At 52.0% G+C, this 26,077-nt stretch overlaps 10 protein-coding genes across 10 annotated transcripts; 2 read left to right on the forward strand and 8 right to left on the reverse strand.

Annotated features, from left to right (window-relative positions):
- Positions 1–858: 858 nt before the first annotated feature.
- On the reverse strand, positions 859–3,945 carry C7974DRAFT_357101 (uncharacterized protein; the record flags this gene model as incomplete). The annotated part of the gene is made up of 2 exons (XM_046139612.1): positions 859–2,766; positions 2,821–3,945. 2 exons carry the CDS (start codon positions 3,943–3,945, stop codon positions 1,054–1,056), a joined length of 2,838 nt encoding a protein of 945 aa, XP_045997739.1. The 3' UTR covers positions 859–1,053.
- A 397-nt stretch (positions 3,946–4,342) lies between these two features.
- C7974DRAFT_423416 (major facilitator superfamily domain-containing protein) lies at positions 4,343–6,528 on the reverse strand (the record flags this gene model as incomplete). Its single annotated transcript, XM_046144384.1, has 6 exons — positions 4,343–4,611; positions 4,666–5,287; positions 5,349–5,564; positions 5,614–5,913; positions 5,963–6,263; positions 6,312–6,528. 6 exons carry the CDS (start codon positions 6,526–6,528, stop codon positions 4,513–4,515), a joined length of 1,755 nt encoding a protein of 584 aa, XP_045997740.1. The 3' UTR covers positions 4,343–4,512.
- A 1,017-nt stretch (positions 6,529–7,545) lies between these two features.
- On the reverse strand, positions 7,546–8,895 carry C7974DRAFT_310076 (uncharacterized protein; the record flags this gene model as incomplete). The annotated part of the gene is made up of 3 exons (XM_046138252.1): positions 7,546–8,532; positions 8,584–8,759; positions 8,808–8,895. The coding sequence occupies 3 exons, from the start codon at positions 8,893–8,895 to the stop codon at positions 7,546–7,548; spliced, it is 1,251 nt and encodes a 416-aa protein (XP_045997741.1).
- Positions 8,896–9,045: 150 nt separating this feature from the next.
- Positions 9,046–11,270, forward strand: C7974DRAFT_391873 (acylase ACY 1). Its single transcript, XM_046141624.1, has 3 exons — positions 9,046–9,488; positions 9,539–9,907; positions 9,956–11,270. Exons 1-3 carry the CDS (start codon positions 9,336–9,338, stop codon positions 11,213–11,215), a joined length of 1,782 nt encoding a protein of 593 aa, XP_045997742.1. The 5' UTR covers positions 9,046–9,335; the 3' UTR covers positions 11,216–11,270.
- A 491-nt stretch (positions 11,271–11,761) lies between these two features.
- On the forward strand, positions 11,762–13,172 carry C7974DRAFT_391874 (uncharacterized protein). The gene has a single exon (XM_046141625.1). It carries the CDS (start codon positions 12,194–12,196, stop codon positions 12,659–12,661), a length of 468 nt encoding a protein of 155 aa, XP_045997743.1. The 5' UTR covers positions 11,762–12,193; the 3' UTR covers positions 12,662–13,172.
- Positions 13,173–15,576: 2,404 nt separating this feature from the next.
- Positions 15,577–17,508, reverse strand: C7974DRAFT_163035 (uncharacterized protein). The gene is made up of 3 exons (XM_046135987.1): positions 16,774–17,508; positions 16,315–16,720; positions 15,577–16,262 (listed from the first exon to the last, which is right to left on the reverse strand). The coding sequence occupies exons 1-3, from the start codon at positions 17,306–17,308 to the stop codon at positions 15,755–15,757; spliced, it is 1,449 nt and encodes a 482-aa protein (XP_045997744.1). The 5' UTR covers positions 17,309–17,508; the 3' UTR covers positions 15,577–15,754.
- A 197-nt stretch (positions 17,509–17,705) lies between these two features.
- On the reverse strand, positions 17,706–19,088 carry C7974DRAFT_433164 (kinase-like domain-containing protein; the record flags this gene model as incomplete). Its single annotated transcript, XM_046144901.1, has 3 exons — positions 17,706–18,124; positions 18,251–18,520; positions 18,569–19,088. The coding sequence occupies 3 exons, from the start codon at positions 19,086–19,088 to the stop codon at positions 17,706–17,708; spliced, it is 1,209 nt and encodes a 402-aa protein (XP_045997745.1).
- Positions 19,089–19,718: 630 nt separating this feature from the next.
- Positions 19,719–20,516, reverse strand: C7974DRAFT_308788 (uncharacterized protein; the record flags this gene model as incomplete). Its single annotated transcript, XM_046138191.1, has 1 exon — positions 19,719–20,516. One exon carries the CDS (start codon positions 20,514–20,516, stop codon positions 19,719–19,721), a length of 798 nt encoding a protein of 265 aa, XP_045997746.1.
- Positions 20,517–21,382: 866 nt separating this feature from the next.
- C7974DRAFT_357116 (amino acid/polyamine transporter I) lies at positions 21,383–23,606 on the reverse strand. The gene is made up of 7 exons (XM_046139613.1): positions 23,299–23,606; positions 22,975–23,241; positions 22,867–22,925; positions 22,597–22,819; positions 22,194–22,533; positions 21,630–22,138; positions 21,383–21,576 (listed from the first exon to the last, which is right to left on the reverse strand). The coding sequence occupies exons 1-7, from the start codon at positions 23,357–23,359 to the stop codon at positions 21,467–21,469; spliced, it is 1,569 nt and encodes a 522-aa protein (XP_045997747.1). The 5' UTR covers positions 23,360–23,606; the 3' UTR covers positions 21,383–21,466.
- A 273-nt stretch (positions 23,607–23,879) lies between these two features.
- On the reverse strand, positions 23,880–25,697 carry C7974DRAFT_163061 (uncharacterized protein). Its single transcript, XM_046135988.1, has 2 exons — positions 25,088–25,697; positions 23,880–25,035 (listed from the first exon to the last, which is right to left on the reverse strand). The coding sequence occupies exons 1-2, from the start codon at positions 25,511–25,513 to the stop codon at positions 23,959–23,961; spliced, it is 1,503 nt and encodes a 500-aa protein (XP_045997748.1). The 5' UTR covers positions 25,514–25,697; the 3' UTR covers positions 23,880–23,958.
- Positions 25,698–26,077: the final 380 nt, after the last annotated feature.

Genomic DNA, 26,077 nt, shown 5'->3' on the forward strand with positions numbered 1-26,077 from the left:
AACCTCCTCCTCCTGCTTCTCCAACTTGATCCTGATATACAACTTCGGGTTCAGCTTAATCCTAAGCTTCAACCCGCTCTTCCTCCCCGCCCTCTCCTCCTCGTCCATCCTCTCCAATACCCACTGCGGCATCTCCCACCCCGCATGCTCCCTCCTCACCCCCCAAAACGCGTCCACCAGCTCTTGCGAAGCAAGGTGCTCCGCTAGCCGGGCTTGGAGCGCGAGTTGTATGGTGGTGAGGTGGGCGGGGTCCATGGTGTCGAGGGATTTCTGGGTGCGTTAGCGAGGGTTCATAATTATATTGAAGACATGTGATTCGGTAGGGTTTTGTGGGAATGGGGATCAATATATTGGAAAGACAAAAACAAGGAGGCTGGGTGATAAATCAATGGCAAGGGTTGACGTACCTTCATATCCCCGAGCTCGTTGCACTTCTTCACAATCCTCTGCCACCAGCGGCGGTGCGAGGAATTGTTCTTGTTCATGCGCATAATGGGCGTCCTGGCGAGGGTCTGCGTGGGTGATGCGGTGTTACCCATTGTGATAGGATGGGCGTGGTATACGCGTGACTGCAGGGTGTAAGTCACGTTGAGGAAGTGGTGTATGGGTTTGATTTACCTTTGGTTTGGATGTTTGTGGTAGCTGGTGAGTATGTCTCGAGGACTTTGTGTTTCCTGATAGAATAGAGAGGGAGAGAATTAATTTATACCTACCTGATGGCTAGCGGATCAACTCTGAACCTGAGTTCATTTATGTGGGAGTTTTGTAACTTTGGTTGATGTAGATAAAATAGAGACCCTGATAGCCACTCGACCTCGGATTTTGCCTTATACAGTGACCCTGACGCGCACGCTCCGCCCTTCCCTCAACGGCTCAGATCTCCTTTGCACGCATATAATGTTCTAGGTATAAAGAAATAATAATAATCATTGACTGGGGAATCGTTACGTCTCAACCTATCTGTCTGCCCTGGTCCCAATCTCCCACTGGCCAGAAGAAAAGACACTAGAAACCGGGAAATACACCCTTATTACTCAAAGGAAATGCCACCTCTCAGGGAATACTATAATAAGAGCTGCTCTCTCCATCCGACACGTCACCCTCACCCCTAAGCAGTACCACACAGACCCTCGGCACATACCTCTCAATCCAAACATCCAGCGACCCAAACGCCTCCAAGCACTCCTCCCCATACACCGCCAACACCCAGCGCTCCCGCGCCTCGAGTAGCTCCCACCGCCTCATGCGGCCGCACTCGCGCACCTCGTCTCTGAGGGACTCCGGCGCCGATATGTTTTCCACGGGGCAATTGAGGAGGGTCTGATACAGGCCCGTGAGATACGGGATGCTCAGATCGCGCAGCGGCGGGGGCGGGTGCGTATGTGATGGTGGGAGCATAGTGGAAGGAAGAGGTAGATAGAGCGCGTACTCGCGGTGCCTGGTCAGTGCCTTCTGATCCAGGAACTCTTTCGACTGGGCGGCTTCGCGAATGGACTCGGGCGCTGAGTCGGGGCCGGAGAATGTATCCGTGAGTTTCTGCGCAATGTGGGTAGCGGTGAGTTCGTTCCAGTTTGCAAGGGCCTCGGCGTGGTACTTGGTTTCGACATCGATGTAGCCGGCTGTTATGGCGGCGGGAGATGCTGTGAGGGAGCGCGCAAGGCTGAGGGATATCAAGGGATTGAGGACGCCCAGGCCGCCGAAGGAGATCGGGAGGTGGATCAGGGCTTCAAGGGCGAGCGGGGTCATGGTGCGGGTGGAGTCGAAGCGGGTACGGAGCATGGATTTCACGTGGGCGGTGAGGTTGCTACCGGGGAAGATGGTGTCGAGGATGTGTTTGTAGGCGGCCTTGACGGCTTCAAGATGCGGTTTGCCAAAGAGGTCGACAAGGGGTCCGAAGAGATGGGCGGCGTAGGTTCCGACTGTGCTGTTCCATACGCGTACCCAATCGTAGACTGTGTTCTGGGCTGAAAGCTCTTTCTTCGCACGCAATGCGTACTCTTCCACCATGGACTGTTTGATGACAATGCCGTCGCCCGAAATTTCCAAGAAGCCCATGTCAAGCCGACCAGGCTGGGCAGACACATCATCGAACTCCAACTTAGTGTGGCCTGAGAAGATCGACAACTCTTGCATAGCCTGCTCGTTCTGCTCCTCCGTACCCACGAAGTAACACCTAGACCCAAGACGGTACAGAGGCAGGCCTGTCTTCTTGCTGACAGCCAGCTCGGCAAAGAACATCACCGCCTCCGTGAGCAGAAGCTCCATGCCATGCCGCTCCGGTACACCACAAGCACGCGTAATAACACGGTCTCTCGTACCACGCACCGAAGGACCGATATTCAGACTCGCACCAAGGAAGCGCGCGAAGAAATCCACGATTATCTCTGGGATGTGCAAGAACTTGAGGATCACCAGGATAGTTTTGTGCGGCAGTGCTGTCGCGAGTGAGTGGAAATCAACAACCGAGCAGCTGGCTTGACCATCCAGGGCAGTGCGGACCGTGACCTCAGCCGCCAGTGTCTTGATCAAGTTTGCCTGCACCTCCTCGACCGGCGTCAGCTTGGGCTTGCAGCCGTTCGGCGTGGGCAGACGCGACATGAAGAAGTCGCGCTTGTAGATTCTGTAGCGCTCATCATTCATGGTGTCGAGATTGACCGGGGGCATCAAGAAAATCGCTGGTATTGGCGGAGGTGGTGGCGGCGGCATCATCATCATCGGTGGCGGCGGGGGCGGAGGCGGAGGCATGATCGATATCGCACGGTCGCACTTCTTCTTTCCCTTTCGAACTTTGACAGGCATAGGTATGGGCGGAGGCGTGACGTAGACGCCCTGTGGCACGCCCCAGCTGAGGGGCATCGGCGGAGGTGGTGGTACTTGGACGAGGAATTCTGGCGAGTCGGATGAGTCTTCAGACAGGGGTTCGAACGGCATCTGGCCAAGGAAGAATTCGCGCTCCTTGCTGTCGTCGATAGTGAGCTCTCGCTTGTAGGTTGCGTCTACGAAGCGAAAGAAGTCGTTGAAGCAGTCCTTAAGCTTCTGGGCCCAGCCGATAGCTGTGCAGTGCAGGAACAGCATGTCGACGAGATCTTCCTCGATAGTGACATGGTACTGACCCTCAGAGTCAAGTCGGGCTGTGACAGGCAGTCCTTTGGCCGCTTGCTTCCAGTCCCAGGTTTTGAGAGACTTCATGTTCAGCACACCAATCAGCTCCTTCAGAGCGACCCCGCTCTGCAAGTAGCTCTCGAGGACCTTCTTCTTCTTCTTGTCGATGAGGTCGTTCTTGAGCAGGTCCATAATGCAGTACTCAAGATCAGATTCGTCGATGTCAGCTTCGCCCTCAAGCAATTCTTGACCATACTCATCCATCCTGTCACGTAATCTGGACAAGGGGTGTTTCGTGCTCTTGTCGTCCATCAGACTTTTCAGGTATATCTCCAGTGCTTCAGTGTCGACGTCTTTGGCGGTGAACGCCTCAGCCTCGAACTTGTCCCAGACATTCTCGAGCCTATTGTCAACGACCTCAAAGTCGTCATCGAAGGAGAAAGCATCCAAACCAGAAGTAGCCATCTTGTCAGTACCTGTCATGGCTTCCCTCATCATGTGCAAATGAAGGGAGGTTGCATCGTAGCGGTTCATCCGCTTGTGCAGCTTCTTGAGAATCTTCTGCTCGAACTTCAGGAGCTGATCATCTGACATGTAGTCGTCATCCCCAGTCTGCTCAACATGATCCGCCATGATCGTGAGTTCTTCATCTTCATTGAGATACGAGTCGAATTTGATGATATTATCGATAAGCGTTGCGATTCGTTCGCGCACTGTGACGTTGGTAGACTGTGGAGTGCCAATGCCGTATCGAGCCTTGAAATCCTGCTTTAGCTGGTCGAACTCACTGATTTTGAGTTCAGAAACCTCTCTCAGCGGCGATGCAATGGACATGGGCGTCATGTTGCAGGAATGTAAGTAGATTTGCCCTGCTACATGTTCGGATGAGGCATTGCGCAGCTTATAAGCCACCGCCGTAGCACAGTTTCAGTGGTTGCCTTTAGTGGAGGCACGTAGCACGTAACCTGCCGCAAGCTGAACAAGGCAACAGAGCGATAACAGCGCTCCGAGATAGCAAATGGACGCCCTTTGATGCAAAGGATATGTCGTGCATGCTGTTGCGGACCAAGTATTGGGGGCGAGCTTCCCAACCAGTGCATATTAAGCGAGAGCAACCAATCACATTGCTTTACCTGCACCCCGCGTCGTTGACCGGTCAAATTGTGACACCAAGTGTCCAGCAAGCTGGAGCTGATACGTTCACATGCAGTCATCCTCCGAAGAGAAGCTGCCAGCTCGTCTTGGGCCCATGCCATCGTACTGGATGCTGACAATTGTATTGTGACATTAATTACTAGGTAAACCGGGACCAGCCTCGTTATCCGTACTGGCAACACATCAGCCGACCCACCACGACAAACGACCGGTCTTCGCTGCAGACGTCTTGTCCTTCGATCGCATTTCAAACATCTAAATCTGCACAGCAACACGGTTTGTCTGGTACTTCTTCGTGCTTGGTAACAAGATGGTGCAGACGATTGCAACGCTGCCGAAAGCAATTGAGGTAAACTTTGGATTGTTAGTGCACTGTTTTGAGTTCTTGTTGAGGCTCGGCTGGCTTACCCAGACATATTTTAAGCTTTGGCTGTAGGCCCACTGCACACCTTTAGTCGCGCCGGCAACGACCGCTGGTGTGAGGCCCTCAATCGGTGTAGTCGTCAGATTCGCAGGTGCGGTTAGGAAAACCGTCACGAACTCGACAGCGCTGGTTACGGGTAGACCTGATTTGACTGCGTACTCTGCAACGTACTTTGGCAGGTTCTGTTCGAGCTTTGTAGCGAAAACGTTGTAGTAGATGGAGTAGCCGATACTGCCACCGACGGTACGGATGCTAAGTGAGAGCGCGGCTGCAGTGGTGATAAGTGCGTCAGGGCAGACGATCATGGCGACGGTAGCAGCCGGTACAATAACACCACCGATGCCGAACGAGGCGATGGATCCCAGTGCCACGACCGTTTGTTCGTTATCGGGAGTCATGACTGCAAGGGAACCGGCAAAACACGTCATGAGAACCACAGCAACGAGCAGAACTTCTCTTGCGCGACCTGGGAACACGGAGAGGGCGGCGTTGAAGACAATGGCACCGATGGCTGTGGTAAAGGCGGGAGGCATCGCTCGCAGACCAATCTTGACCGGATCAGGTTCGTACACAGACGTGAACGTGACGGGGAAGAAGTTCAGGATACTTTTGAGGTGTTAGCCAATTTGTAAGAAGTTGAAAGATTTGGAATGTTGACCATGCTTACCTGAAGAAGTTCATGCCTGCTGTAAAGGCAACAACGTACGCGAGAGCGACGATGCGCTGGCCCTTAAAAAGTTCACCAGGAACCATAGGATAGGGCGCAAACTTCCATTCCCACACGATCCATGCACCGATAAGAGCAAGGCCGAATAGGAGAGTGCAGAGGATGTAAGCGCTACTCCAGGCGTGAGTATAGCCACCAGAGTTGAGGGCAACAAGGCTGATAGTAGTTAGATTTGACTACATCGAAGCAAGGTTAGCCGACTTACAACAGAGTCAGACCGGTGACCGACAGAAATCCTCCCAAGTAATCAATCTTCTTCAAGATCGCGAGTCGCGAAAAGCCATCCGCACGGGTGTGAGCCTTGGGGAAGTATGTGAATAGCAGACCGAGACCCACGATGCCGTTGTAGATTAGCGAGACCCACGGACCCCATCGCCAGCCGACTGTCAGATCACGATGTGACCACAGCTCCACGTACATCAGATATGGGCAGAAGGGAAGGACAAAGGCAGTGACCAGTGCTAGCGAGTAGCCGCGATACTTGACGGGAACAACTTCTGCGAGTCTGGAGACTGTCAGCAAGACCCTTCACGTAACAATATACAAGCACTTACCCGGCTAGGCCTGTAAGCTCACCAATGGCGGCACCTACGCCAGATAAGGCCATCCCTACGATAGCCTGTCCAAAGGTCTGGGTAGATCCCACAAGCGCGCATCCTAAGCAGATACAAAAAGCTCCAAACAGAGCAATGTAACGTTTGCCGAACAGATCTTGGAGGTAGCCAGCATATGGGCAAGTGGCGGCAATAGCGAGGATGTTTGCAGTCGGCAACCAGACGATGCCACGGGTGATCCCGAGGTCTGCTGCAATGAAGGATAGAGATCCGCCGGTGAAGTAGAGGATGACTTGCGAGCCTGAAAAGTCAGCGCTCTACATTAAGAGATCACGGGTGTAGAGCATACCGGTGTACAGTGCCGCGAGAAAGACCGCCGAGAAGATACCGCGAATGCTCCAGATGACTTTGCCATCAGAATCGTCACCTTTCACGGCCGAGGTGTTCTTCATGTCCACACCCGACAGCGTTTGCATTTTGTGCAGATTCATCGATGATTCGTTCGTCTCGACATGCTCAATGTAGTTGACATCTTGTTTCTCGTGATCGGAGATTGGGGTAGCCATCATGGGCCACCAGCTTCGTTACGGTAGGGTTAGAACAGGTAGGGCAAGAGAGAAATTCTTTGGGGAGGTGCTTCGCTGGAATTGATCTTCCTGCAATACATCTTATCACTGATATCGACCCCCTCTCGACTTCGGGTAACATACTCCTTGCCGATCTAGACTGCAGGTCACAAACTTGACACGCCTTCAGCATTGTGTAGCGTACCATGGGGCGCTCTAGAGGGCCCACTTTATTGATCAACAGAGCGAAAAATCCGGGGTAGTGGCCTTGGAGACTGCGGGGAACCCGCTGTGGGCCTGCTGGTTACGGTCTCGACTTCCTCGACACATTTGACCGTCGCTGCTGTACCTGACTCGCCTTATGCGATACAGTACGCGACAGCGACTAAGTCTGGAGCTTTTCGGTAAATCCATCGTTCGAACCCCGCAACAGAGTTTGAGCATGAATCGAGCACTCGCCAAGGGACCATCACCATGGACTCGGAGTGGATGTGGAGAGCGGTGGCTGAATGCTTGCAAGAAGAGGGGATGGTCATGGGTCCTACGGCCAATCACAACGGCTGAGCCGCGACTACCGAATGCTGCGACGCAAACGGCAACATGTTCGCGACAAAGACCCATCTGCTTGGGCTCGCTCAAACTGAAATACGAGAGTTAATCTTGCTGAGCTGAGTGCGGCTCAAGCTGATGCGCTGTTTTGTGCACACCTTGAAGCTCGTGAGAGTCGATTGAATGTGTCGATCTGAACGGGTTGCATTGCTGTAATGTGACATTATGTGTTTGTTAGGCAAAAGCAACGCAAGGAGTGCCTTCGTAATTCCTTTTTGAAATCATCAGACTAGGCACAGTAGCAGCGCCTCGTCTTCAGCCTCAGCGGCAGACTTCGGTAAGTCGCACTCGTACTCGTGCTCGTGTTCTTGACCTCGAATCCCAATTGGGAATGCGACACCATGTTTCCAAGCGTCTACGGCAGTCTTCGCACGTGGCGGCGACGGATAGCATCCGTGATACGGCCGATCACTTGGCCTCGCTTTCTTCGGCGATCAAGCTCTCGACGTCTCGCTCCATAAGCCAGCTGCGCACATTGTCCATGACTTTCTCGAGCGTCTGTCCGCCTGCCATCACATCATCGAGGTCGTGTACAGTGGTGCCACTTCGATGGTCGGTGACTCTCTGTTGCCCGTAGTTGTACGTTCGAACTTTGTCGCCGCGGCCCATTTTGGAGACGCCAATGACACTTCTGCGCATCGCTACGATTTCATCTTCCCTTTTCTCTCGTCGGGCTTGCGCGATACGTGAGCGCAGCAATGTCCATGCCTTCTCTTTGTTCTTCAGTTGGGAGCGCGAATCTTGCATGGCGACTACGATGTTGGTCGGTATGTGGGTGAGTCGAACAGCCGACTCGGTCTTGTTGACGTGCTGGCCGCCCGCACCGCTGGCCCTCATGACTTCTTGTCTGACCTCTTTGATGTCGACATAGTAGTCGCTCTCCGGGTTGTCGAAGTCCTCTTGTACTGCGGAGTTCTCCTGTAAGCTCGGCAAGACGTGCACTGACGCTGCGCTTGTGTGTGTCCTGCCCTTGGTCTCGGTGGCCGGCACTCGCTGAACGCGATGCACACCAGCTTCACACCTGAACAGGCCATAAGCATTCTCGTTTTCAACTTCGAAGATGGCTTCTGAAAGCGGTATGCCAGCCTCGCTGTTGCCATTGATATTCTCGTACTTTAGAACGTTTGTTCGAAGGCCGCTGTGGTTGCAGAAAGCCTGATACATGCGAAACAGATCGCCAGCGAAGATGGCCGCCTCTGACCCGCCCGCGCCTGGCCGGATTTCGAGGATGCATGGGAGGTGGGCGAACGGGTGGACGGGTACAAGGGAGGTGACGAGGCTCTGCGAGGCGCCGGCGAGCTCATTGCGCGTCTCTTCCAGGTCATCCGCTGCAAGATCGCGCAGCTCGGCGTCGGTCGTGGAGTCGTGTATCAGCGATGTGAGCTCTGTGACAGACTTTAGCCCAGATCAGCCGCCGCAGCCACACGCAAGAACGAGGGCGCCTACCTCATTTGCTTTATCCCACGTCTCCAACGCCCTCACTACGGAGCTGCATTCGCCCAACCTCTTCGCCGATTTCGTGTCGAAGTCATTGGCGAGCTTTTCGGTAAGCGTCTTGTGCTCGAGAGCGATGTTGCGGGCGCGTGAGAGCAGCGCAGGTGAAACCAATGCTGAAGGAGCCGCTGGACAGGGTCAGCACAAGCAGAAGGGTGCTGCGGTGAGGTTCGTACCGCTCGACTGATGACGTAATTGACGCTGTACGAGTGGCCTTGCAATGCGCGTGAGGCAGCTGCGACATACCCACGCTGTTGTGAGCATACTTTGGATCTGGCGTGGCAGCGGAACGAAAACCTGCAACCATCGACGCGCTTTCCGAGAGCTGCAGGGCCATTCGGAACGCTGGCACGTGACGACTCGTCATTCCCGCCACGCGACGCCACTATATCAATGTCAGCCTCAAAACCGTCTCGGCACCTTCCTAATTCTGTACCTGGATCTCTACATATCAAAAGTGGGCGTCACTGTAGATCCACATCGAGACTCTCCGAGGCAAGATGGCCACCAGCGAAGTCGGCACTTGCACTTTTCCCGACGGCATGAGCACATCACATATCTCCGCGTATATCCGTGAACCACATATCCCCATAGATACCCCGCATGCACTGTGATTTTGTAGAGAACGAGCCTACTTACAGTTGGAAAGGACCGAACCTTTGAAGACTACTCGACACACACGCCCAGATAAGCATTGACCAGCCATGGCCAACGTCTACCCCCACCCAGAGCCCGAGTTCGTCCACTTTCCCAGTCGACGATCTGTCGTACACAGCACCAAGGGCATTGTATCATGTACCCAGCCTCTCGCGACTGCTGCTGGAATCGACATATTGAGGAAGGGTGGTAATGCCGCGGTATGACGTAATACGCCTTGCACCAACGACAAGATACTCATTGCAGACAGGACGCAGCAGTTGCTGTCGCCGCAGCAATCAATGTCACCGAGCCTGGGTCCACCGGTATCGGTGGTGACATGTTCTGCCTGTTCTACGATGCCAAGACCAAGAAGGTGTCTGCCATGAACGGATCTGGCCGCTCTGGTTCAAACGTCACGTTAGAAAAGATCAGGAAAGACCTCAACATCGCAGATGGAGAAAATGGCCAAATTCCAATGGACAGTGTTCATGCTGCAACAGTGCCTGGTGCAGCTGCCGGCTGGGTCGACTGTGTCGAGCGCTTTGGCAGTGGGAAAGTGAGCCTCGAGGAGATCCTTGCCCCTGCGATTGACCTCGCCGAGAATGGATTCCCAGTTTCCGAACTTTCTGCTACGTTTGTAAGTGAATTGACATGAAGATTACAGTCGTTTGCTGACTTCGAAAAGTGGGCGCAAAGTGAATCTGCCCTCCGGAAAGCGTCACCAAACGGGCATGAAATGCTCAAGAAAGACTCAACGGCAAAGGACGGCTGCAGAGCGCCAAAGGCGGGTGAGATTATGAAGAACCCAACTATCGCCAACACATTCAAGCTTCTAGCGAAGGAAGGCAAAAAGGGATTCTATGAGGGCAAGGTAGCCGAGCAGCTTGTGAAGGTTGTGTCTGATCTTGGTGGATACATCACTCTGGACGATCTGAAGCACCACTCCGAGACCGGATCTGAGGCTGTAGATCCCATCTCGCTGAAGTACACCGGTCAAGGTGTTGGCGAGTTCACAAATGGCGGCATCGAGCTCTGGGAGCACCCACCCAATGGCCAAGGCATCGTCGCATTAATGGCCCTTGGTATCATCCAAGAGCTTGAGAAGCAAGGCAAGATCTCAAAGTGGGGCCTGAAGGACCACAACACCGCACAGCATCTCCATGCGACAATCGAAGCCCTCCGCATCGCTTTCTCAGACGCCCACTGGTTTGTCACAGACCCAAACGTAGTCAAAGTCCCGTCTGCAGAGCTCATCTCACAAGAATATCTCGCTGAGCGCGCCAACCTCTTCGACCCTAAGAAGGCAGCCGACGCACCGATCCACGGTTCACCCGCCCACCTCCGCAGCGACACCGTCTACTTCTGCTGCACTGACGCCCACGGTAATGGCATCTCCTTCATCAACAGCAACTATGGCGGCTTCGGCACTGCCATCATCCCCGCCGGCTGCGGCTTCACGCTGCAAAACCGCGGCGCAAACTTCAACCTCGCAAAGGGCCACCCCAATGAACTCGCCCCCCGCAAGCGGCCCTACCATACCATCATTCCCGGCCTCACCACCTATGCAGACGGCTCCTTGCACTCCGTCTATGGCGTCATGGGCGGCTTCATGCAGCCCCAGGGTCATGTCCAGGTCCTGCTCAACCAGGAGGTCTTCAAGCTCAACCCTCAGGCCGCGCTTGATTCGCCACGCTTCTGCATCGGCGCGGGCATGCCCAGTGCGGACGGTAAAATGACAGATGCCACAGTTTATCTTGAGGAGGGCATCGACCCTGCTGTGGTGGAGGAGCTGCGCGCACTGGGCCATAATGTGCAGTTGCTGAGCGGCTACGGGAGGGGCATGTTCGGCCGCGGCCAGATTATCAGGAGGCATACGGACGATGGTATGACGGTGTGGAGCGGCGGCAGCGACCTGCGTGGTGATGGCGCGGCGGTGCCGTTGTAGACATGTCCGGTTCGCTTTGCAAATTCAATACACCCTGAATCAGGTTCATGACCCCCGTTTCCATCTTTCGCGCTGCCCACGTGACCTCATTCTACATATATATAGAGATCCACCGCCCTCTATCTCTATCGTTCTTCCTCATCACTCTCTCTGCATCCCTCTCCAAAAAGTTTGTGTTTTCTTTCTGATGGCCTCGCTCCCGCCTTTCCGAAAAAGCAATCTCAAACGCTGCATGTTTTTGCCATCCACTCAACCATTACAGAAAATAGACACTCTACACTCCCTTCAGAAGATTCTACAACGTTGATCAACTCCGATCTCTCCAAAATTACGAAAATACCTACTAATGTTTCTGCCCGCCTCTCGCCCTTCATCAGTCCGAGAACACCTACCCTGTACCACTTCCTCAAAAGATCTAGTTGTACCTTGGTGGCCTCGCTCTCTCCTATCCAGAAGGGAGCTCACGGGAGGTCATGTTTTGCCCGCCTCCCACTCAACACAAAATCGAAAACGAAAACTCTGCACTCCCCTGAAAAAGGCGTCCGTCTAAACTCTATGGTCTGGCCACCACCTCTCCGAGTATGCTGTTTGCACAGAAACATGGTTCTGCCTGCGACCCCGCACCTGACCAGTATCTGGACCGCAGCAATCCACTCCTCACTCTTCTCAGGAAAGGATATTGCACTCCGATTCAGGGTCTCGCTTCCGCCTCTCCGAAAATCAAAACACACAAGAAGCATGTCTCTGCCTGCCTCCCACCGAAAACATACATCCTTCATCTCTCTCCGAAAAGTTCCGTATTTCATTTACGCCTCCGCCCCTATTCCGAAAACTGGATCAAAGATCACATGTTTCTGTCTGCCATCCACTCTCCATTAATCAGAGTTCTCGCGAAGCAGATCCATCAATCTTACATTTGCCGAGCATCACCTTCTGATCTCACTCCCGGCTCTCCAAAAACTCGATGCCCTACATTTTATGTTTCTGGTAGCGACTCCCCACCCGATTAAGAATCCGATGTCGTATGGATCGGAAATGTACTGGAGATCCGTGCGATGGTTCTTCTGCCTGCTTCCGAATCTCACCTGGACGGTCATCATGGCGGCTGCGCTTCTGTCCCTCGAAACCCCGGGAAAGCGCACTTTATGGCTCTGGTCTTCAGGGACGCTCTGCTACACACCTCTTAGAATCTCGGAAGTTACGACAAATGGGTGCTCGAAAATCCACTGCACATTCTGCTCATGGTCTTTCTGTCGCCGTAAAAACACCGGAATTCCGGAATTGTTGCACATGCGCGTGGTGAATGGGTTGGGATACCATGCGATGGCTTCTGTCCCCAAAGACCTTTGGTCTTCACGAATGGCTTTGCGCTCTGGTTTCTGCGCTCGACTCCCAGCTCTCTGCGCTCAGCTCCCTGCTCTCGGCTCTCTGCACCACCCACCGTGAAATCAGATCGTCGCGGTGGGGGTGTGTTCAAAAAGTCAGCTCATCCAAATTCATGATCTCTCTGTCTACCTCCAAACTCTTACACATTCGCTTCTGTGTGGCGTCTGTGCCTCTGTCTCTCAAAGTTTGCTGATGAGGACTTATGTGGTTCTGTTCTTCGCACCACCCACCGTGAAATCAGACTTCCCGGAGGGCAATGTCATCGAAAATGGCGATAACAATTGACATGCCTTTTTCGCCTGCCTACAAATCCCATGACTGGGGTGCACGTGGTGTCCTGAATCTGTCGCGATCCATTATATGGCCGTTGTACTTCAAGATCTCTCCTCACATCTCTGGTTCTGCAGTCTGCACCACCCACCGTGAAATCACGCCTCGACATCGACATGTGTTCGAAATTGGCAATCCGATTGCAAACAGCTCTTTCGCTCTGTCCGGCGTCGAAACAGTTAGCTGGAACTCGCAACATGGTTGTCTCACTTCTGCCTCTCAACATTCATCATACATCCAGACACAACAGATATGCCTCTGGTCTCTGCTCCGCTCCACCCACCGTGAAATCAGACTGTCACAGTGGTCGGGTATTCAAAGACCGATTCGACAGGCGTATGGCTTTTCTGTCTCGCCTGCGTTTAAAATCAAAGCCTGGGGAGTGTGTGCGTACTAAATCCCTACTGATCACTCAAATGGTCTGCCCAGGTGCGCTTCTGCCTCGAAAATTACGCTGGCGTCTGTTTCTCCAGACACCTTCAAGGAGGAACTATGGCTCTGCTCTGCCCCTGTCCGCTCCATCCACCGTGAAATCAGCATCTGGCGTTGCCATGTCTTCAAAAATCCCGCATGGACTTTCATGGCTTTTCTGCTCTTCCCGCCTCTAAAGTCTAGGATTGTGGTGTATCCGCAGTCGAAAAACTCCGAACAGTCCGTGCATGAGGAATGGGCGTCCTTCTTCCCCTCTGAATCTGTACGAAATGGGACAGGATTTTAATCCATGTTCTCTTCTCTCTTTTCTTTGCTTCACATACCTTCAGATTCGTACACGCAACACAAATGAGGACTTGAGATGATCTAGTAATTATCACGCCATGTGGCGTTGGTCCTGTCTCTCTGAGCTTCCGTCTAGCAGCGACATGTTCTCCTCTCTGCTTTCTGCTCTACGCACCTTAAATCGAAGTCACCAGGGAAGAATATGGGTCTAAAAAACTTTGGATGATCTTCATGTCCTCTTCTTTCTGTCTCTGAGGAGTATCTGCGGTCGAAACTCGTCAAGAAAGTATGCATGTGAGTGCCTCTGTCTCTCCGAACACTATGATCAGCACTCTTATACTCGTTCTACTTTCTTTGTTCTGCTCCACAAACCTCTAAAACGCACTCCAAATGTCAGATATGGCCTGAAAAGCTGCGGTTACTCTTCATGTCTTTCCTCCTATCCGCGTACGATGTCTACACCATGGTGCGCAGTCCAAAATATGACCAAGGACGCGATATGGCGGTGTTTCTGTCTTTCTGAACCCCGAGAAATTGGCAGAACGACTCTGCTCTCTGCTTTCTACTCTCCCTTCTACTAAAACAACGCCATTCATAACACACGAAATCCTAAATTACCACAACGACTGCAAATGTCTTTCTTCCTTCTGCCGCCTTCCGTCTGGGGAAGGCTACCCACCAAGGCTCCGGATGTCTGCGAATGAAAACACACCGCAAACGCATCATGTGGGTGCTTCTGTCTCTTTAAATCCAAGTTTTCAAAGATGTATGGTTCTTCGCTCTGCTCTGCGAGGACTGGAATACTTGACATCGAAATTCTCACGCGCAGATGGAATGTGTGCTCGGAAACTGGTTGAAGGCGTTCCATGGCCTTTCTGTGTGCCTTTTTGAAGGACGGTTTTAGGGCGTGTACGATACAAAGACGTGTACATTCTGAACATGCTGAACAGTACGTCTGTCTCTCAAAGTTGCAGCCAAAGAATTTGTGGTTCTGTTTTCTGCGCCTCTCAGAGAGGCGTCAACGAAAGATACAGCTAGTAACGCGTACTTAACGATCCAAAGAAACGGACAAGCATCTGATGGTCCTTCTGTACTAGATGTTTTGAAGCTCCAATCTAAGTTCGCATTGATCAAGTATATGGGTGCTTGAAAAGGTCGAACAGGTAGCCCGTCACCTGTTTGTCTGATCTTCTTTAAAAACAGCATCTAAAGGGAGATGATTGCCTGTCATTTAGCTCCTAGCTTACAAGCTACGTATCAAGTTAAATGCACGCGATATGTATGTCCGTCCAAAGCTGAGGCAAGATCTATATGCACTCTTCGTCTAGGTGGGATGTGTCTCCAAAAGCCCTCGTACAAGACTTGCATGGTTGCGTTTCTACTCCGGACTCGGAACCGAGAAAGATAGACACACAATCCATGTGTATCCGAAGGCTGGAGACAGCCTGCGATGCTGCGTCTGTCTGGCTTGCACTAAATCCCAAGACGAAATTTATGATGATCGATCTGTTTGTCGACCTACATGTGTATACGCGCTTGACCTGGAAGTGTGACTGAAGCGTCATCTATTCGATTGACAAAGGCTCCAGGTGATAGTTCTGAGTCCTTTGTGAGTCACACTGGAATGGAGACGAGAGGGTGGAATGTGATGAGTGATGGTTCGTGGGTGCTGCAGAAAAGGGTCTGATTACATGCTCACGACCTGCGTTTTCGGGTGCGAATTGCTGGGCGGAAGATACCTGCGATCCCATCACACCTTCGCGAATACCATCTGGCTTGCGGTCGGTCTCATTTTATTCTGAAAGACAGAGTCATGGCTTTTTGCTCTGCTGTACCAACCTCGAGCAGAGATGAGACAAATGCCGACATGAAGCGTGCGCCAAAATTCAAATCACGGAATCTCTACATGCTCTCAAGGTTAAGCTTAACAGAAGTTATGCGGCCTCAAACGCACACTTGTATCAATCATGCTGCCCAAATAGGGCCTTGAGTTCTGTCCTTGAAGACACAAGTACAGTTCCATGCCCTTTGTGTTCAAGACTCGATCACGAAGACCAAGCCGATCGTGTTCCGGAGATCACACACATATGTTGATCTAGCAGGTTCTCACATTACCAAAACATTGGACAGCTGAGAGAGACAAGCAGTCCATCGCTTTCCGTGTCCCTGCGACCAGATATTGCGGAGACTTTCTATCCCAGTAGGGATGTTGCGAAATCGTGTTTGAGCGTAGACCTGCTCCATGCGATGTACGAAGAAGTCTCGCTGGTCTTGATCCGTCGAGGCGGCTCCAGCAACGAAGCACACCCAGACAAGAGCATGTGCGCCGCGGGCATTTGGAGAGACCTGTAACATGATTTCGATGAGCTGTTGAATATACTGGGATTGAATGGCGTCTTTAAAGCTGGAATTGATGTCTGAGCTCGCGGCGCAACGAGCGTAGATGTTGCATGCAGAGACGAAGCACTGCCGGATAAGATCTGTGTTGCGCCGATCTTCGCAATCCTCAGGTAGGTTCGAGTAAGAGAGGAAACCCATCAGAGATTCTGAAGCTTTCATCACTGTAAGAACGCCAACTTCCTCGCCAAGCAGCGGTACAGCTAGGAACTCAAACCTTGTAGCTGTCAGTGGCTGTATGATAGGGGTAGAATCGTTGGGTCACTCACATGTGCGTTTGTGCCTGCAAAAACGATGACAACACAGGATCGACATCTCGACCGGGATTGCACGTAGAGAGGCTGAGCAGCATCTGAACGAAGAAACGGAAGTCTGCGCTTCCCGTCACGGTCTCACCGACTAGAAGTACGATGAGTGTCGCCCACGTAAACTTGTTGAACACTCTGTCTGCAGACTGTTGTAGTGAGTCACTGCGCAAGCGCGATATGACAGCGGCACGACCCGCCTCTGCTGCATGTTGAAGCTCAGGCCGCTCACGACTGAGATGTTGCGCGGCCACAACACCGACCGCACGCCGCAAGAGATCGTCTTCCATTGCCATGGGAAGTACCAAAGACCGATATCCATTGAAGTTATTGTCAAGCACGACCATGACCGGCGCGACGATATCTGAAACTAACGAGCTGTCAATTACTCATCGGTTATGGAGGATCTATGTTGTCACTTACAGTATGAAAAGAGCATTCGCAGTTTCGGATCGATAGGCGCAATCCAAGGAGCAATTTCGAAGGGTTGTGTTCGAGTGACGATAGGGGAGTTGTGACCTCGGCCAATATCTTCCACTTCATCTTCATCGCCCTCGTCCGTTTTCACGAGACCCGGTAACGGTTTTGATGACATCTCATTATCTTTGGAGTCTTTTGAGACAGGCGACGAAGACCTCTTTGCGATTGAATCCTCCACCAAATCAACTTTCCTCCTTTTCTTGACTCTGTCTTCGCCAGGCCATCGCAATGCTTGGAACTCGGTGGTAGTCGGCAGCTCGCCATAGCCGTCATCTCCTCCAGCATTAGGTATCTTGCAGTCCTTGTAGCGCCCTCTCCTGGCCACACCGCCTGCGAATCTGATCCTGTTGGGCCCTGAGCACTCTATGCCCTTCTTCGCACATTTCAGGCAAGATGGCTCGGCTCTGTCGCAAACAATCCTGCGACGCGAGCACTGAAAGCATCCTCGCTCTTTTTTTGGCGTCTCAGCTGCAGACATCTAGTTGAAATACCCACGTAAGGGAGGATTCGAGTGTAGACCGAAACGCCTGGCGGCGGCGCCGCCACCACCGGAGTACCCAACGTTTCGCGTTCTTCAGTGTCGGAAATGACAACACACTAAGCGCAGGCCGAGTGAGCTGTTGTAATCGTGGTGTTTTACTGCACTGTACTCCATTACCAGGCGATGAGTTTTGCACGAGTACATTGCGATCTGAAGGTGTGTTTGCCATTCGGCCCGAGTTCGGCAAGAGTTGACCTCGATCATCTGGACCCGCGCACGGCCACAAACACGTGCCCTCTTCACCTTGCCATACAGGCCTCACGGGGCAAGCTACCAGTACAAGAAACTCGTTCGCCAGGTACTTCTTTCGCCCGCGAGGTACCTTACAGATTGCTTACTTTCTGGACGTCAGACTAGTGTACGAACCCCCCAACTCAGGCAATGCCCAATCAATCATCCACTCAGAATTGAGTACTTCGTCTATAGTCAGACGCTCACTAGGTCGAAACTTGAGCATACGGCGCATCAAATCAAGGATCGCCCGCGTTTCTTCCTCATCAAAAGTCCCAGCTGCCTCTCGTCTCCTTCTGTACTTCTGCACAAATTCTTCAAAGGCGTCCTCAAGACTAGGCCACGTCTCCCGATCGCCAATTGGCTGTCGAGGTATCACACCGTTCTCGCAATCCTCTTCCTTTCGTAGTCGTTCCCATTGGTTTCTCCAGCTTTCGGGGAAACCATGATAACCCAGGACATCGATTTGCTCGGCCACAAGCTCATCCTGTGTTTCTGACTCGCTAAAGATGAATTTTATTCCTAATATTTCCCAGATAGCAGTTCCAAGGCTCTATATGTCTGATGGATATGACAAAGGTTCATCCGGTTCGAAAAAAGCCTTGGGCGCTCGCTTCGCCAGAGGAGTATTGCAGTTCCTGCCCAGACGCTGCTCTGTAGCTGGGGAGAACGCCTCGCCAAAGTCGCTGAGAATTAGGCCGTTTGCATCGTCCAAAGTAAAATCTTGGGCTTTTTTACCAAGATAAAGAGGCACTACAGCTTGAGCCGGTACGTTGGGAGTGAGGGGTTTCTCATCGACCCGAGCAATGGGTACCATGTCAGGCTTACCAAATTTTTCTCGGAATTCCTCGACCGAGAGTCCTTCAAAGGTGGATGGAAGCCTTACCAACACGTTTCGAAGATGAAGATCTAGACTGTCTATCAGCTTTGTCTATGGCGACAGGTTAAGAAAAGAGCAAGACAAACCTCCATGAACAAAACCGCGTGAGTGCACAGACGCTACCGCAGTCGCTAATCTTGCAGCCAAAGCGCGTGCGACTTGTATTGGAAAGAGACGACTGAACGAGGCTTCCTTCAGATTCCCTTGGGCGGGAGTCAGCGTGTAACACGCGTGACTTCCGTTGGGTCCGTGAATATCGAATGCATCGAGAACACTCGGCAGCGCGTTCGTGTCAGGACCTGCGGGAGCTTTTGAGCTTGACCTCGAACTATGTAGTGCGCGCAACACATGAATTTCCCGTTGAGGGAGCGACGGGCTCGATATTCCGATCTTGACAGCAACGTAGCGTTTCAGAGTCTCGTCTCGAGCAAGCCAGATGGTAGAATAACCACCATATCCCAATTTGTCTACTATCCCATAGCGTTTGTGCAGTATATCATCGATCATTACGGGGTGATATCCTCCAGGCTCATACATTTCCAGGCGCTCCACCCCATCAATCCAACGATACTCGACCGATGGTTCCGGTGATGAACAGAACGACATGGTCGAGAACTGTGAACCAACATTGGTGACGCGTCGTGAGGCTGCACGAACACAAGTAAATCTAGCTTCGAATTCTGTTGATTTGCCAACTCGGCAATGATGATACTTAGGATTGAGGTATAGTGCTACAAGTCTTGAACGGAGCATGATCGAGTCCAAGCCGTCCTGAAGGCGGTGAATGTGGTCGACGGTTTACGGCGCCGAAGTACATGCAGGCTACCTAGGTAGGTACCTAGGTAGGTTGTGTCCCGCAAATCTTGCTTACCTAAACGTTAAGCACGAGCCTTACCACGTCTTTCCATACTTGTCAACAACCACCTAAATTTGCATTTGCAGATCGATCAACATCATATAGAATCAGCCTTTGAAAGCGCCACGCTCTGTCGGCGCGTACTGACTCGATGTCACCGTACCGCGCACCAGGACCTGAAATATTGACCCATTCAAGAAGCTCGAGGGCACTTCTTTCAGCCTCTCAGGCTCTCACAAAGTAGCATTGTCCACTAGATGGATCGAAAGTAGAGACGGGGTCTATGTGGGACTGTGCTGGCAGTCTCATGTAGATCCATATATTTCCAGGCAAGGGCGTTGAGAGCTTGACCACGCCTATATGAATCTGGTGTCTGTCCGTCATGATTCAATCTTCTCCAACATATCGTTCATGCCCACCCGCCTCCATCCCTCAGGGGTAATTTCGCTGATCTGCTCCAATGAGAGATACTCGTCCTTGCCGCTCCTCACCTCCGCATCCACCAGCCTAATCCCCGTCTTCTCCTCGTTGACCCATGTCATTAGCTTCTTCTTTGGGTTGTCTTCTCTCCATTGCGCACTAGTTTTCAGATACGCCAGCGGCTTCTCCTCACACCCGACTGCAAAACTAGGCTTCCCCGCGCGTGCATCCGCCAGTACCGCCGCTGGTAGTCTTGCGCCCCCACGCACTTCACGCCACAGCTGTCCCTCGGCAATCGCCTCGATATTCGCTGGCACGGTCATGACTTCAGTCCCGTCTTGACGTCGCAACACGTGCGAGCCGCGAATCGAACTTTCCATCCAAACTAGGCCAAAGGGCTGGACAATGCTGGTCTGTGCGCGCATGTCAGCGAGGATGTGCGCTGTCCAGAGAGAATGGTCGTTGTCGTCTCTATCCGTTGTCATGAAGGCGTAGACCTGTGCGTCAGTGGGAACGGCGTTGGGTGTTGCGACAAGTCTTTGCAAGTGACGGATAACAGTGGTCCAGAGAATATCGTGGTAGTCGTGGGTTATAGGACCTAGTTGTGAGTATCGACATGTAGGCAAGGGTACGCCGGGCGGGCAAGCGCATATATAGATGAACGACTTGAGATGCGGGAGTCTTATCATTTGGTCCGGTGTCGAGGGATTGACAAAAAGCGCATCACAACTCCGCACACGGAGGCGGATATGCTGCATTCTCGGAAGTACTTTACGAAGGGAGTCGCAAAGGTGTGTCGTATCTTCTTCCGTACGTACATCGTAGTCGAAAACATCAAGCTCGAGGTTCACGCAGGATGGTGGTAGTGCCTCCACAAGTTGAACGAGAGTTGAATGTGGAACTATGTCGTAGTATCCTCTGCTAAACCAAAAGGAGAAAGAACGGAGGTTGGAGAAGTGAGAGAGTAAGGGGACGAGCTGCGGGACTTGCTCGAGTTCGTCGTACGGCTGTGGAGATATCGTGATGGAACGGATTAACGTCCCGTATTTTCCTGTATCTAGTTGATTGCAGAAGGGTCCGAGACAATTAAGCGTAAGAGCGATGTTTCCGTAGAGAAGAGGCGTAGTGGCGTCCCACCAACAGCAGTTCACCAACAAACATGAAAAAAGGTCTTGAGTGGTGTCGCTGGTGCGTTTGAGCTGTGTGAGTATCTCGACCAGGACATCGTTAGGCAACTGGGAGAAAGACGAAGATGTCATTGTAGATGAGGTGTCAATACTGAGGTTACCTAGCAGGGGGGGCGTCTTACATATGAAAGACTGCGCCAAGCGATAGCTAGACAGGGTGTGTTTTAGCCTAAGGGCGGGCAGTCTTGCCCATGACCTCCGAACCCTGTCTAGCGTCTAAGTGGATCTTTTGGATTCGTTCGTCTACTGCGATGTTCTGTGCACGTCCGAGTTGATATGCGCAACCATGATTCTGATAGAAAGACTTCGTGCCAACTTAAGACTCTGCTCGAAACCTTGCGTGGTATGCGCCGTTGCCTGAACAAGCGTGAGTCGGCGAAGTAACACATTGGCACTGAGAGTTATAATCACGAGTGCAAGCACCTTAAAGGAAAAATCAACAGAAAGAGTAAGCATTTTAGAGTCGATGTAAACTCTTCATAACAGGTTGAACGACTTATCACTCTGGTCTTACTAATCTCCTACTCCCACATTACCTGCAAGCGCGGACCTCGGAAATGTTTGCGTGCATGTCCAAACCAATTCGCAATCGTGCAGATGGCCATTACGCCAATGACCGCCGATGCATAGTCTACCGAGAGGAGTCAGCAAAAACAACAATGAGCTACTCTAGATGAAACTTACTCATGCTTGTGCCTGTCACCGGTATGATAGTCGGAAAGTCGTAGAAGATGAGGACCAGAACTGCAAATCCGACAGTGGTTAGGTTTGCTGCCCAACCCAGAAGTGATGGGACTTTGAAAGAACGAGACTCTGGCAGCCACTTCGTAGATCGCTTTCGCATCATCAACAGGATCGCCGGAAATGCGTAAGTGACATGTTGCAAGATCAGGCCTGTGCCAATGAAGGCATTGAACGCGGATGTTGAACCGAGATAAATGCAGCCGATGATGAACATAATAGCGAAGTTGAAAAGCAGTGCAGCGATGGGAACTTGCTGCCTCTCGTTGATCTTGCCCAGCCAGCGACTGCCGAACAATGCGTCGTCACGTGCGAAGGACCACGTTAGACGGGATGCTGTCTGATGTGTCGCATTCAAAGCAAACGTAGCAGCCAGAAGAAGTAGTACCAGGAAGACGGTTGCCACAGCATCTGATCGAGTTGCTTGACGCCAGATCTCGAAGACAGGTACACTGAATGAATGTTAGCCGAAGGTATCCATCAGTTTGTCAAAGATCGACCTCTTACCCAGTGGTAGTTGTCACCACAGCCTCTATATCATTGGTACAGTACATCATGATAATGGCAAAGATGAAAGAAGTGACGAAACCGATCGAGACAGTGCTCATCAAGGCCCTAGGAACGACGACCCCCGGGTTCTTGCATTCCTCTGCGAGATGCACAGCTCCATCAATTCCGGCGTACATGTAGTTTGGCGAGACGAGACCCGTAAGGAAAGCGATGCCATTAGACCAGCCGCTCTCATTGAGGAAGGTTGTCCACACGGACTCCGTCGGCTGAAAATGCGGTGCGGTGCGAGCGAGAGACGTGATTACGATGACCAGGAAGCTAGCGATTGATACAAAGACTGTTCGATAAGCATAGTCAGTAACAGTACTATGACAGTATCTTCTCACAGGGACAGACTCACAAGCAAGGTCGTGTACCCACATTGTCCGTCGGAGTAGGTATATGTTGTACACTAACACGAGGACGTTGGCGGCCTGGTATACCAGAAACGCATGCCATGTCTGTGGGACATATGTCGGGTTCCAAAAGATAGCCATCCCCAGACATAGCTGAGGGATGATAATGGCAATGCCTGCACAGATGGCGATCCAAGAGAAAACGTTCGTCGCTCCACACCAATAGCTCTAATTTATGTAAGTGTTTTCTCACCAATGCGAAAAGCGCAACTTACCAGCCCACGACTCCATTTCTCAGGAGCCAAGATCGAGACCCAATGATACTGCCCACCAGCTAGAGTAACGTCAGAGGCGCGGACGTGAGAGTGATTGACGCAACGAACCTGTCGGGTAAACACTCGCCAGCTCTGCGAGTGACACTGCACAAGCACCGACCAGTAAACACATAATGATGGGCCCGTAGATTAGGGTTACGGGCCCGCCTTGAGATATCGCAAGTGCGAAAGTCGCTGCAATGCCTGCCCAACTGTTGCAGATGATCCAGCCTGCGGAGATGGTCTCCAAGCCGCTCATGTTTCGTGTATCTTCATTTTGGAGAACGAGGCCTTCGAGGTGCACATTTTGGACTTGACCCTGGTGCTGCGATGCCACTAGAGCTCGTTAGTCAGGTAGTTTAGATGAGGTATAGGAACTACGTGGGTCCTTACAGCGCTCAAGGTCAGTGTTGACGGTCGACTCGTAATCTGCCTTCTTCTCCGTTGAATCCATGATTGTAGCGAGAAGTACCTAGATGTTCAGCCAATGCGTTACCCTCGAGAAGTGCCAGCTGCGAGGAGGCTTTTGTATCAGACCGGCTGCTGTCTTATCACTGTCGCTTCCTGGTCTGGGAGATACGGACATGCAATAGAAGCGAAGGGCCGGCCGCCTATCACAGATATCGTGCCCCAATCGATCTATCTGGACCATCAGCCATGAGATAGTTGCCGGTCATTTGGGTTCTCCCTTTATTGACCCGATCGGGCAAGTCTGTGTTACCGACATTGCCCTTCCGGACCCTTCGAGTGCGGGGTTTGGCGCTAGACGCAGTCAGGGACACGCGGCGACAAAGCTTTGGCCCCGATATGATACGGGATCTGAGTAGCATGCATAGGCGAGGAATCTGAACGTCGGTGCCAATCAATTCTGGTCTTGTCATACAGAGTTCAGGGAATGCTTTGCCAGGATTTGACGTTAGCAACAGAAGCAAGGTGTAGCACTGATCGTGTCCAAGATCATTTCTGAACACTCTGTGCATTTGAGAATATGACTTACTGTGCTTATGCAAAGCTTAAAGCAGTTAAAGTTATCGGGACTACTCTTGTCATAGTCTACAGACTGGGTTTCACATTCTTCAGCTCTGCCAGCTCCTTCCTAACCTCAAAAGCTACTCTTGTGCCTTCCTCGATTGCACCATCGATGAAACTCCTCCAACCCAAGGCCCAATCCGAATTGGCGAAGAGGATATTGCCATGCCTCTCCCTCATGTCATCCAGATGTTTGACGAGCAGCCCAGGCGGCGAGAAGAACCATGCGCCCTTTGAGAACTCGTCTTTTGACCAGTTGTGAAACACTAATCTCTCGATCTCAGGCTTCTGCTTTTGCTGCGCGAACATGTTTGTGACTGCACGCTTTGTTGCATCGATATTGACTTCAGGATCAATATGCTTGTTGTCGCCTCCAAAGCAGACGACGTGAGTATTCCCTGCGGGTGTTGTGCCGTCACCGATAGCGTACATGAGCTCATTGGATGCTCTTGAGCCGGATTCATAAGTGACACCGGTCCAGGAACGAAGATCTTTGTTCGATATTTCGGCATGCACCTTGACACACTGATTGACGTGACCTGTTGCGATGGCTGCTTTCTTGCCAGTGCTGAGAGGCGGATCGAATGTCACGTCGCCGAGAACGTTGAGCGGCATGGCAGAGATCAGTCGTGCAGCATGGTAGCGACGGCCATCTCGTGTAGTGACTTCAACTTTGCGGCCTGTGTCTTGGATGTGCTTGACCGGGCTGTTGAAGGCATATGTAAGGCGTTTGGTAGCGAGCGCTTCCTCGAAAAACCTGATCGCAAAGCTCGATTGTCCATTTTTGAACTTCCACGTAATGAGCATGTCTATGCAGCCTGTGTAAGAATAACCACACATTGCCCACCAGTGCATGAACTCGTGGAAGCTCATGGTCGAGAGTGTGGCCCCGCTACAAAGTAGCACGAATGCTTCTAGTGAAGCGCGCTCTTGTGGTGATAGCGATGGTGCGATTTCGTTGATGCGATCCTGCGCCGAAAGATTGTCGAGCTCTCTCGCGGCTGGGACGTGGAACGTATCGTAGGGAAGAGGGATAGTGTTTCTCCCAAAGACTCCGTCAATGTTCGTGAACTTGTTCAAAGCCGAAATGAGCAACTCATCCTGCAGCTTGTTAGTGCGTGACTCGATGCTGATTTAGCAGTCACGAGCATACCTCTTTTTCGTGGCTCATAGTATAACCTTGCTGACCGATGTTCAACTCATAATGGTTTATACCATGCGAAAAGTCAAATGACTTCTCAACGTCATTCATCATCTGATATCTTGACATCTCTCGCCAGGTATTCGACTGTCCCCAATGCACCCATGTGCCACCCATCTCGAAAGGGTAGCCGCCGATATTCGATGACCATGAGCGACCTCCAATGCGGTCCCGTCCCTCAAGTAACAGGACCTGTAGCCCTTCGGCTGCAGCATTGCGCGCAGCTGTTAAGCCGCAGTATCCTGCGCCGACGACGACGACATCGTAAAGAACTTCAGCACTGGAGACATTGGTAGGAGGATTGATAACGCCAATGGAAGGCACACCAGCTACAAGACCGGCAGCAGGCGACCATGTGTAACCATCGCGGGAGGTCATGTTATGAGATCGTTGCGCTTATGGTGGACGGACGAAGTGAACAGCTGGAAAGTCTTGATAGCGCAGGCACAACGCAAACGAGTGAGGGAATCGGGCTTTATACGAGTGTCGGTGATCTCCCATAATTTCTTATCCATTACGATAGAAAAACCTCCGCTGATGGAGCGATGCGAAATCCATTTCGAGGCATTCAATCGAGAGATACACCCATCAGCTGCTCTAGCTTAGCGCCGCTGAAATAGCGTGATGCAGTGTGGGGCTGTCCCAATTGGGGTGTTAAAGTGAGAAGATACCATCATGATGTCCTGTACTCTAGAACGGCTCACATCCGGGAACAGTTCGCTTCTCGATTGGTAGGGCGCTGGCGACATGATAACGATCAGCTGCGTATCTTCTGGAGGTTCCATGCAGCCGCTGTTCGTCGCACCAAGTGGGAGCTCCTTCTGGTGTGATCGATGCAGCCCAAATATGCTGCTTCTGTTGATCAGATACGCTGCTGAGCGAAAGGATTCATTCGTTGATGAACAATGTTTTTGTAGAAATGCAAATGCATCACTCGGCACA

This window comes from Boeremia exigua (assembly GCF_020726555.1).
Source record: "Boeremia exigua strain MPI-SDFR-AT-0100 chromosome Unknown C7974scaffold_5, whole genome shotgun sequence".
Lineage (NCBI taxonomy): Eukaryota > Fungi > Ascomycota > Dothideomycetes > Pleosporales > Didymellaceae > Boeremia > Boeremia exigua.

Bases quoted from the DNA above. Each gene is read 5' to 3' on its own strand.
- C7974DRAFT_391874 (XM_046141625.1), top strand. From the start codon at position 12,194: ATGTTTCTGGTAGCGACTCCCCACCCGATTAAGAATCCGATGTCGTAT.
- C7974DRAFT_163061 (XM_046135988.1), bottom strand. From the start codon at position 25,513: ATGACCTCCCGCGATGGTTACACATGGTCGCCTGCTGCCGGTCTTGTA. The intron at 25,036-25,087 runs GTATGCTCGTGA...AACAAGCTGCAG, and splicing joins CTATGAGCCACGAAAAAGAG to GATGAGTTGCTCATTTCGGC.
- C7974DRAFT_357116 (XM_046139613.1), bottom strand. From the start codon at position 23,359: ATGGATTCAACGGAGAAGAAGGCAGATTACGAGTCGACCGTCAACACT. The intron at 22,139-22,193 runs GTAAGAGGTCGA...ACATTCATTCAG, and splicing joins GTGGTGACAACTACCACTGG to TGTACCTGTCTTCGAGATCT. The intron at 21,577-21,629 runs GTAAGTTTCATC...TCCTCTCGGTAG, and splicing joins GGTGACAGGCACAAGCATGA to ACTATGCATCGGCGGTCATT.
- C7974DRAFT_163035 (XM_046135987.1), bottom strand. From the start codon at position 17,308: ATGTCTGCAGCTGAGACGCCAAAAAAAGAGCGAGGATGCTTTCAGTGC. The intron at 16,721-16,773 runs GTAAGTGACAAC...ACAGCTCGTTAG, and splicing joins GCGAATGCTCTTTTCATACT to TTTCAGATATCGTCGCGCCG. The intron at 16,263-16,314 runs GTGAGTGACCCA...GACAGCTACAAG, and splicing joins TTGCAGGCACAAACGCACAT to GTTTGAGTTCCTAGCTGTAC.
- C7974DRAFT_391873 (XM_046141624.1), top strand. From the start codon at position 9,336: ATGGCCAACGTCTACCCCCACCCAGAGCCCGAGTTCGTCCACTTTCCC. The intron at 9,489-9,538 runs GTATGACGTAAT...CATTGCAGACAG, and splicing joins GGAAGGGTGGTAATGCCGCG to GACGCAGCAGTTGCTGTCGC. The intron at 9,908-9,955 runs GTAAGTGAATTG...GACTTCGAAAAG, and splicing joins CCGAACTTTCTGCTACGTTT to TGGGCGCAAAGTGAATCTGC.